Genomic DNA, 12,116 nt, shown 5'->3' on the forward strand with positions numbered 1-12,116 from the left:
ATGGAGAAAGGACCTTATTTCATATATGGTAAACCACTGTTTATCAAATACTGGACTATTGATTTTGAATTGAAAGCTGATCTCCTTAGTGTATTACCCCTGTGGATCACACTGCCAAACCTGCCACTCCATCTATGGGGGAAAAAAAGCATATCCAAGATTACGAGTGCTATAGGGAAACCAATTACAACAGATGAATGCACGGCCAGGAAATTGAGGATTTCGTATGCTAGGGTGTTAGTGGAAGTGGATATCACTAAACCTATGAAGGAATCTGTTACTATAAAGGATCATAGTGGTAGGGAGTGGGCACAACATATTGATTACGAGTGGAGACCTAAATACTGTCAAATTTGTTTGAAAATTGGGCATGATTGTGAGGCCAAGAAGGGAGAAATGCAACAAAATCCTCAACAGAAGGTGTGGCAACCTAGAAAGAAGCCACCTGAAGTAACCCTTGAAGTGAAGAACAACCTTGAGAGTATCACTGAAGTTCCTAGTTTATAGGGCACAAGTAATGATACACCTGAGGAGAAGTGGACTGTGGTTAGCTCAAACAAATCTGATAAAGCAAAGAAGAAAATCCTGTTCACACCTGGAGTTGACATGTCAGTGCAAAATGTTTTCACACCTCTTGGGATTGGAGTTGTTCCAGGGGAGGGAAGCAGTGGTTGTAAATGATAACAACATGGAATGTAAGGGGCATCAATAAAGTTGCAAGGCATAGAGAGGTGTGCTCCTACTTCTCTACTTTTAATGTTCCTATTATAGCTTTGCTTGAAACTAGGGTAAAAAAAGATAATGCTAGTAAGATTAGGCAGAAGTTTGGTAAGGATTGGTCCTATTTGGACAATTATTCTCACCACGATAATGGTAGGATTTGGTTAATGTGGAAAAGCCAAGTTGTACAAATAAATTTGGTTTGTGAGGAGGAACAATTCATTCATGTGGAAGTGAGGGGTCTGGATGGTAGTTTTCAGTATTTTGTTACCATAGTGTATGCCTTGAATCAGCTTAATAGAAGGAGAGTGTTGTGGGAACAAATTGATAATCTGGGCAATGCCATTAACATGCCTTGGATTGTGATGGGAGATTTCAACAATGTCCTCTCTAATAAGGATAGAATAGGAGGGAGTCCTGTGCACATTTCTGAGTATTGTGATCTTGATGATATGATGCAAAGGCAGGGGTTGTATGAGGCTCCTTCTAGAGGCTGCCACTATACCTGGTCTAACAAGCACATGGATGGTACCATATACTCGAGGATTGATAGAATGATTGGAAATGTACAATGGTTTCAGGCATTCCAGGATGCTAGTGTAGAAGTGCTTCATCCTAACATTTCTGATCACTCCCGTGTGAGGGTTTGTCTGAGCAGTACACACATCAGAAGGAAGCACATGTTCAAATTTGTTAATTGTACTACAAGGAAGGAGAACTACCAGGATGTTGTGAGGAGCAATTGGGAGCAGAGTGTGCATGGTAATGCTATGCATAGACTGTGGGTCAAGCTAAAGAGGTTACAAAATCCTATAAGGCAGCTTCATAAAAGTTTCCATGGGATCCAGATTCAACTGCAGCAGGCCAGGCAAGACTTGAATAATTCCCATCAATTGCTTTTGACTGATTTGTTTAATAGCAACATCATTGATCAAGTCAAAAGGCAAACTGAGTTAGTTATGGAGCTTAGCCTTATGGAGGAAGACATTCTTAAACAGAAAGCAAAGGTGGATTGGTTACAGCTTGGAGATGGTAACAACTCTTATTTCCATACTGTTGTGAGAGAGAAAAACAAACATAAGAACATGGTTAGCCTCACCTCACTAACAGGAATGGAGCTTAGCAAAAAAGAGGACATTGCTGAAGAGATCATTGGTTTTTACAAATCCCTGGTAGGGACTGCTGCATCTGCTCTTCATGGTATTGACATGCCTTGCCTTATGAGAGGTAGCACTTTGTCTAGGATGGATTCTCTTAGCCTTATCCAACCATTCTCTGAACCGGAAGTGTGGGAGGCTCTTAATGGCATAGGGAACACCAAGGCCCCTGGTATGGATGGTTTCAATTCGTTCTTCTTCAAGAATTCTTGGCAAATAGTTAAGTATGATGTCATGGCAGCTATGCAAGAGTTCTATCAGACTGGCATTATGCACAAAGGACTGAATTGCTCTTTAATTACTCTTATCCCCAAATCTAATGAGGCCAAAGCTATAAAGGATTGGAGACCTATCTCTTGTTGTAGCACTTTTTACAAGATATTGTCTAAGGTGCTAACTAGAAGGCTTAGTAGAGTTATTGGCCCTGTAGTGAATGAAAATCAGTCTGCATTCATTCCTGGAAGGATTATTCATGACAACATCATGATCACACAAGAACTTGTCAGAGGCTATGGTAGGAAGAACATTTCTCCTAGATGCATGATCCAAATGGATATACAAAAAGCGTATGACACTGTAGAATGGACTGCTCTTCATCAGACTATGAATGGACTTGGTTTCCCTAATAAGTTTGTCATGTGGGTTATGGCTTGTGTGGAAATTGTTTCCTACAGATTTGCTATTAATGGTGAACCTAGTGAGTTACTTAAGGCTAAGAGAGGTTTGAGGCAGGGGGATCCTATTTCTCCCCTGCTTTTTGTCTTGATTATGGAATATCTGTATAGGGTACTCCAGAGTCTGAAGGATAACCCTGGGTTCAGATATCATCCCAAGTGCAAGAAGATGAATCTTATTAATGTCTGTTTTGCTGATGACATTATTCTGTTTTCCAGGGCTGACATGAATTCTATTAGGATCCTCATGGATAAAGTCAAGGAGTTTTCCAAGGCAACTGGACTTTATATGAGTGTGCCTAAAAGTAAGATCTATTTTGGTGGTGTGGACAGTTGCAGACAAAGCCAGATGCAGCAGGTGACTGGATTCCAAATTGGTGTGATGCCTTTCAAATATCTGGGTGTGCCTCTGGATAGTAGGAAGATCACCATCAACAATTGCCAACCTCTCATTGATAGGATGATATGCAGAATCAGACATTGGAGCACTAGGATGTTATCTTATGCTGGAAGGCTTCAGTTGGTAAAGAGCATTATTTTTTCAATAGCTAACTATTGGTTACAAATATTTCCTCTGCCTAAGAAAGTTCTCAAGCATATTGAGAGCATCTGTAGAATTTACTTGTGGACTGGGAAAGATTCAAATAGTAACAAAGCTCCTGTATCCTGGGAGCATATATGTGATCCTGTGGCAGCTGGAGGGTTAAATGTGATTGATCTTGGTATTTGGAATAGAGCCTCTATTGGTAAAATGCTTTGGAATTTGAATGCTAAAAAAGATAGGATGTGGATAAACTGGATTAATCACTTCTATCTGCGGAACTGTGATGCTAGCACATATGTATCCAAACAATCTAACTCATGGATACTGAAGGCTATGTTTAAAAATAGAGATGTCTTGTTTAATTCTGATGCATGGAAGCTGTTTGTGACTACAGGTACTTATAAAACTAGATTGATGTATGATGATCTTAGAGGGAGTAGAGAAAAAGTGCCTTGGAGGAATCTGATTCGAGGCAACAGTGCTAGTCCTCGTGCCATCTTCATTATGTGGCTGACTTGTCAAAGAAGACTTCAGACTAAGGATAGGCTGTTGAAGGTTGGGGTTCAAACTGATGGTCTTTGTGTGTTTTGTAGGGAACTAGAATCCTGCAATCATCTTTTTTTCGAGTGTGAAGGAATTCGTCGCCTCTGGTCTTTGTTGCTGCAGTGGATGAAGTTTGTTCATAGACCTTATGAATGGGATAGAGAGTTGCCATGAATCATTACTCATACTAGAGGCAAAAGTAAAAGAGCAAAATTGCTAAAGGTGTGTACTGCTGAGACAATCTACCATGTTTGGATTAAGCAAAATACGAGAGTGTTTCTCCCCTCAAAAGAGGAACAGTTAGATATACAGGAAATTCAATATAGAATTAGGGGCAGAATACAAAAGAATAGGGCTCTATGGCTATATGCTAATGAGCTATAGTTTCTTCTCCCTTATTATGTCCTTTTGACGCTTGGATCCGTTGGATCAGCTTGTAATACTCTGTTTTTGGAAATATATATATTCTTTATTGCTCCAAAAAAAAAAACAATTAATTGTTTCTGAATGAGCAACACAATTTTGAACTGGATTGTTCACTATTGGAGCCCTAACATCCCTTAAGTGCAAGTTTTTTCGCCAACAGATGCAAATAAATTTTCATTCTTTGGATTCCATGCTATTTCATATATACCACCTTCATTAACCTAACAAAATCAGAAAAAAATAATAATATCAATATAATCAAAGAAAACAATTTAAAAAAAATATAAATCAACAAATATTTTTTATGTAAACAAATCTAACAAAAATTTGATGTACCTTGAAAACTTGCAATGGATCGAGGGTAAGATTGTTGGGAGTGGCATTAATATCCCAAATACAAATATTACCATCATAATCACCACTAAGCAAATGACCACTATTGAATTTGCTCCAAGACAAGACATGACCATTAGTTTTATGACCAAACAATCATAATTCAGGGCGAGCACGACAATTAGAAGCCTTAGAATGTTTTTTGTTTGTATCAAATATAAATACCTCATGACCATCTGACTTATTTGCAATAATTGAATCTTTTTTAGGCATGTAATGGGCAATGTTAACATCTCCATCATGATTGATCTTTTTGATAATTTTAAAAATATTGTCAACGTTCACACTATTGTTGTTGGAACGATGAATGTTTATTGAGTAGTTAGAGTCCAAATTCTTATAAGGAATTTAGACATCGACTATCATTAGATAATTGAGGTCGTGTTCTTTGCTGTGAATTTCCAAAATGAGCTTTTGGACTGAGTTGTTCTTACCTTCTGGTTCATTACGAGCTGGAATCCATTAGATTCTGAAGGAAGACCCCTCAAGCTCTTGTGTTCCGATGAGATCATAAAGAAAAGGAGGCTTCCAAGTCTTTTCTCTCATCATCGCACACTTTCTAGTTTTAAAGTTCTCCTTACCATTATTCCTATTCATAATTCCTCAATTTACAAACCCTACACAAACTATCTCACCAAACTACTCATTATTCTACCACCTCTCTTACCACACTTTACTCCCAAATCTTATACCACATTATATAGAGATTGAATTGGAAGTATATTATTATTATTATGTTGCATGTGATCGCACACTTAATATAATTTTAAATTTTATGAAATTCTTAAATGTTTTCTTAGTTTTCAATTATTTATCAAGTGTTTTATTATTTAAATAAAAATATTAAATATTTTTATTGACTAAAACATATAAATAGTATCTTATTGACTAAAAATATTTAAGCTCAACAACGCAACCACGCGACCATGGGGATATGTCAAACTCGTCGTCACTTTATGGGCAGCAAAAACCGCCAGATCCGTCAAAGTCCAATTTTTGGTGATAGATTCCCCTCTCTGTACCAATGAATTTTGGGAAGGCCAACCCTAGTCGAGCTAATCGCGGTGCCATCCATCGTCCACTTGAAGATGAAGTATTCCATTCCCAAGGGACTCGTAACCCCACTTTTGTAATCATTGTCATCCCACTGTGCTTCTGCTTTAGGTATGATGATACCATTACCATTGGTCATGGTAATTTGAGTTAGAACGTTCATAAATGCGTACCATACACCTTTATCATATGAATTGATATGAATATGCATACAAGCTTTCCAATAACCATAGTTTTCACCAATGAAAATAGGCGCTCTATGGTACGCCCCTTTAGGTTTGGTAGCCATTATCTAATAAGTGTTTGAAGCATGGAATGAACCAGAACTCTTGATGCCACTTGTTAGACGACGACAACTTATCCAGAGGGGGAGGGGTGAATAGATCCCCAACTTTAAATTTCAGCTTTTAAAGGTTTTGAAAATGTTTAAACTATGGCGAGCGGAAGTATCGTGTTTAGATCGAAAGTCATATAAATCGAACCTATTATTTGAACCTCAGATATACGCACAACCATTAGTATAGGATAAAAATGATACAAATAATTAATGAACTAAATTCTCAATCAACCGTTCTAATGTGACCACTAAGCAACCAATTCCCAATAAAATCTAACACAAAAATTCAAAGTATCAAATTATCGAACACTTGGCGTGCGATCGATTTTTCAGATTTCCTTTTAAGTTTTTTGTTATGAAAAATCCTCTTGCAATTTAATTAATTGTAAAGGAATCAACAAATCAACAATTCTTTAAACAATTAATGAAAAATCGTTACAAATCAATCGCTCAATCAATGTGTTTAACAATTTGATAATGGAAATTTAAATTGCAAGAGATAAAGAGATAGAGAGATAGAGAGAGAGGACATGAGGAGTTGTTTAGACAGTTCATGTTTGCCCCTAATTCCAATTTGGAATTCAGATATCAATCTTACTATGAAAATAATTGTTTACAAGAGATGTGAAGCAATCTAACCCTACAAACCCTATGTTTGATGTTGATCCTTGAACTTCTCTTCCTTTGATCTGAGTTTGATCAAGTCACTTAATTAACACCAATTAATTCACCATCTCACGCTACTCCTTGGCAAGAAACCACCATACTTCAAAGCCTTCACTAGTTTGAATCCAAAATGTGAGTTGTTGTCACCCAAGATTACTAATTGATTCACTGTCTCACGCTACTCCTATAACACCCCAAATCTACCCCGAAAATATATAGGAAAAACAGAGTGCAAAATCTCAAAACATACATCATATTTGAGGTGTCACAATTACATCGTAAAACAAATCATACGCATGCTCACACACACACACACACACACACACACACACACACACATATATATATATATATATATATATATACACACATAGCAAGTAATACAGGGGAAAACTCACATCCATTCAACATCAATGCTCAAATAGTCATAAAAATCCAACATATCTCTATAGGACATAACAACATAATCCAATGAGAGATAACAATATCCAAATGTAATAGAAAAAACGAAAAGACGGCAATACATAGTCAAAACAAGCTAGATGTCCCCCGAGTGCTACGTATCAGAGCCTAGACACACCAATACGAGCTAAAAGGTAAACGACTACTCCACGTCGTTACCTGCACGTTACCAACAAAAGGTAACATTCAAACAAAAGGGGTGAGATATCATTCATTATAAAGAAACATATGATAATATTCAAAGCATAGTAAAGATCATACATATATCACCACTTTTCAAAATATAACATGTTACCAATAATTCACATCATTCAAACATCTTGCAAAACAGTAACCATGTCAATAAACAAGTATGACACATATCCATTCACAATTATGAGTTCAATACATCACAATAACATCTCATCATCACGTCGCAACAATATCTCATCATCACATCACAACAAACACACATTCAAAGCAACATCAAATGCAATTCAAATGTGACTTGACTTATGCAAATGCATGTGGTACCATTCATAGTAAAACTCCCATCGTCTCAAAAGTTGCCATTGGGCACATTGTCGCTATTTTCCATTAAGGTCGTCGTGGTTGCCATAGTTTTCAAGCCGTCGTGTTTGCCATAAGTTTCAGGCATGCAATATGCAATGGATGCGATTCAAAGATGCACATCCATAAATACAACATAACAATACGTCACAACATCGTTTAAACAACCATCAAACATCATCAATATAATGTCGAACTTCAACAACAACAACATCACCATCATTTGTAAGAATGCATCACGTCATTAACACGTCATCATTTTGCATCATCATACAACAACAATTCATCTCACAACAACATTCACGTTATATAACAACCCAATTCAAGAAAAGGATTTAAAAGAGTTTCTAAAGATATACAAAGCATATACAATGGAAAGACATCAATTAGAGCTTCATGGAGGTTCAAACAACACATAGAAAGGAGTTACGGTTCAAAAGATACATCATTTCAAAGTTTGGACAAGTTTTGTAAAACAGAGTCCGCTTAGTGACCTTCAAGCGCGCTTATGCTCATTGAAATTCAACAAGCGCGCTTCAAGCAGCGTGTGGCAGAAACTTTTTACGAAACAGACTCTGCTTAGCAGACTGGCTCCGCTTAGAGAGCCTCTTTATTTTTCCAGATGAAACAACATCCGCTTAGCGAACTCACTTCCACTTAGCGGGAGCGCGATTTTGCAGAAAAACAATAGCAGCAACAGACCTGCGTAATCACCCTTTCCCCACCCAAAACTCATTCTAAACAATAATTAAACATGTATAAACACAAAATCTACCATCATCTATCATCAAACATCAATCAAAACACATTTCTAATCACAAATTCATGCAGTTTGTTCATAAACCCTAACATTTCTACACAAAGATAATCCATGGTTCAATCATACAATCCAACCCACCATAAACATCATCATACATCCCTTTAGCATGAAAGAATCCCACCCTTACCTTAGGTTTTGGATTGAAGCCAACTCTATCTTCAACCTTGAGATTCTCCTCTTCTCTTCTCTCTTCTCTTCTTTCACCAAAATCCCCAAAAATGAGTTCTAATTCTATTCTTCTCTAAAACCCTTGTTTTGTGAAACTCTTACTATCTTCCTAATTACGAATGGGCTCTAATTAACACTCTCCACTTACTAATGCCAACTTAGGCCCAATAATTCATCTAACTCATTAACTCATGTTATTTACTATTAAAACTCAATAAATAACACAAATATCACATAAACACTTAATTAACACATAATAATTAAATAAATCACATAACACACAATAAATCGCTATCTCATGCTACTCCTTTGCAAGAACCTCCCTTTTTCAAATCTGTTCACTCGATCGAATCCAATTGTGTAACTCTTGTAAAAAACCCTAAATAAACACCTTGATCTTGGAGTAAAAACCCTCACAGTTTTTCAATGAAACCCCCTATGATTCTTAACTCAACCTTAGGTTACAACCAACCAAAATTGAATGTTATCTACCAAGTCTAGATGACACCCAAACAATGAATGATTATGTATACTTTATTTATGTGTATGCATAGATACAAGGTTGAAGATGATGAACAATCTTAGTATGTGTTTATAGTTTCATCAAGTTGAAAATGATGCATGTATGAATATGATGTATTTATAGTAGTGCAAGTTGGAGGCAAGAGGGAAACATAAAAATGTGAAAAAGATTGCAAATTTTCATAAAAACAATAGCATGTGTCAACCTATGTAAATGCATGTATATACTTGTATCAGTTTATATGTCGACACGTTCAAACAGAAGCTATAGGCTTTAAAAGTGTAGCACATGTGTCGACCTGAAAATCATATATGTTGACACATAGACCTATAGGCTTTAAAACTGCAGGACATGTGTTGACCTGGAAAATGTATGTGTCGACACATAGACAGTATGTGTTGACACATGAGTCAACACATAGAAACATAATCTACATGTTTTATTATTGCAACACATGTGTCGACCTATGTAATGTATGTATCGACACATGTACTAGTGTTTTGAACAAAAAATGATTTTTAAAGCTTGCAACTGCTTTTTATTGCTATGTAATTCATGTTTGATGCACGATACCTTTTCCAGACATGTTCTAGGTGCATTCTAGGTTCCCTAATGTAAAGGTGCACATGATGACTCAAAGATATTGTTCAATATACAAAAATGCTAAAGTTTTCTTAGTTTTGAGATCATTCAAAACATCTAATGGGTAAGTGGATTCACACCTCTTTCCACCAGGAAAAAGTATAACGAAAACCTTTTGACCTACCTCCGCAAGGATAAGAAATCATTGGGCATCCATATCTAGCAACTAGGGGTGGAAATAGGCCAGGCTAATAACAGGGACCTACAGGCTCAGGCCAGGCCAGGCCACACATTGTTTTTAAATAGAAAAGGTCTAGGCTTTTTTATAAGCCTATTTAGTTAAAAAGGCTAGGCCTCAGGCCCTAAAAAAGGTCTTTTAAGCCTATCAGGCCAGCCTATTTAAATAAATATGAATGTTTTTTATTATCATTATGTTATATTTTATACTTTGAATTAAAATACATAAATAAAACTTGGTTATCTTGAAGATCTTGTAAAAATAACATGAAAACACCAGATGAACATTGTTTTCTTAAGTTCTCTTAAACAAATAGTCTCCCAGAACTTATGTTAATAGATATGTTGAAATAAGTCAATACAAATAAATTTTTAGTCTCTTGGTATTTTAGTTAGTTAGTCTATTTAAATATTATTTTAATTTCTTATTTACACATGTCTAAAACAAATAGACTTTTATGTAGGCTAACAGGCTAACCAGGCCTTCGAAAAGGCTAGACTCAGGCCTAAAAATAAGCATACGACAGGCTACAGGTCCGACTCGGGCTTCGATTTTTTGGACAAATCAGTCTTAGGCTTGGCAAAGCCTTGCCCGACTCAGCCTATTTCCACCCCTACTAGCAACAAGGATATCCCTCCAATGACCAGGGTCCCCTGTAATCAATCTCCATCTCTACTTTGCTAAGAGAGCAAGATTAACTAACCTGAGGTCCCTCACTCCTAAGCCCCCTTTATCCTTTAGTTTACACACTTCTTTCATCTTAATCCAGGCAATCTTTCAAACACCTTTCACTCTTTCCCGTAGGAACTTTGTTTGTAAGTTGAGAATCTTCTTGCAAACCTTGATAGGCATCTTACAGAAAGACAAGAAGAATATATAGATAACATTAAGCAAAAAATTAAGACGAAGCACTCTACCACCCAAACTGACATATTTATGCTTTCAATAATTGAGTCTCTTTGACAAAAAATTAACTAAAGGATTCTAAATGGATACAAGCCGAGGATTAGCCTTCGCTAGCAACCCAAGATTCTTAAAATGAAGAGAGTAAATTTCACAGTGAGGAATTTCTCCAGTAGAGGATAGTTAGGCAAGATCCTCATTAAGTCCTATAAGACTACTCTTGAAGAAGTTCACTCGGATTTCTAAAGCTCCCTTAAAACCTCTAAGAATTTCCTTTATACTCCACAGATTCTCTAGAATAGGATCAGTTATCAGGAGAGTATCATCAACATACTCAAGATGAGAGATCATCAACACAGATATCCCCACCTTGAAACTAAAGTAAATACCAAGATATATGATCATCAGTAGAGTACCATCATCATACTCTATAGTTTACCTGCTCTTTTCTATTTTATATTTATTAAGATATGTGAAAATATGGATGATATAGTTATTTAAGAAGCATATTTTATTGTGTGTGTATATAAGATTGTGATTGTGATACACATATTGCATGCATTATATGGCATAGTATTAATAATAATAAAAACTACAAACTTTCACTTTTAGAATATCTTAGATTTTGAAGTCGATTATGTTTATCCAAAATTACCTGATGGAAAAACTAGATATTTAACTAAGATCATATAATTTAAGTTTTTATGCATTAAACATAAATTATCTTTAGTATACATGAAAAAATATTTAAAGAATATTTATTTTGCATGAGTAATATTAAAGGAGAAATCTAGGTTATCTAGCCTTAATCTTCTAACGAATTTAGTTACAGTTATGCAGTTAGTTGTTAGAGTTAGATGAGTTAGTTATTTTAATGGCTATATACCTTGTATGTATTATTGTGTAAGATAAGCATTCAATTTTATTCTGACTGATGTTTCAATATATTTATTTTTTTAATTTTATAAGGTACAATTCAGTGATTCTCCTTGCTATGTATTAATATATAACATGTCAATAGGCAGGCTATGTGCATTGTGTATACCTATGTGAAACGTTTTTTCACTCATAATGCACGCTTCTTAAAATATCATTATGATTATTATCTTGATGATTTCTCTTGTTTTTATCGACATTTTTATGCAGCTCAATGTTTCACTCTCCTACATCTACAAGTTTTTGATATCTTGAGAGTGAGGAAGATGTAAATTTTGTTGTTCTTTTTATATTATATAATCAATTATATTATTATTGTTAGCTGTAATAATTTCAATAAATTTGATTAAATCGGTCGATGTTTAAATACTCATTCTGAATTGACTTTTCTGTAGATTAAGATTACATGCATGAGAGTACCT

General features: G+C 35.6%; 1 protein-coding gene across 1 annotated transcript; it reads left to right on the forward strand.

Annotated features, from left to right (window-relative positions):
• On the forward strand, positions 1 to 507 carry LOC131656921 (uncharacterized). The gene has a single exon (XM_058926482.1). The coding sequence runs from the start codon at positions 1 to 3 to the stop codon at positions 505 to 507; it is 507 nt and encodes a 168-aa protein (XP_058782465.1).
• Positions 508 to 12,116: the final 11,609 nt, after the last annotated feature.

The sequence above is a fragment of the Vicia villosa genome, linkage group LG1, assembly GCF_029867415.1.
Source record: "Vicia villosa cultivar HV-30 ecotype Madison, WI linkage group LG1, Vvil1.0, whole genome shotgun sequence".
Lineage (NCBI taxonomy): Eukaryota > Viridiplantae > Streptophyta > Magnoliopsida > Fabales > Fabaceae > Vicia > Vicia villosa.

Coding starts and splice junctions, on each gene's coding strand:
- LOC131656921 (XM_058926482.1), top strand. CDS start 1: ATGGAGAAAGGACCTTATTTCATATATGGTAAACCACTGTTTATCAAA.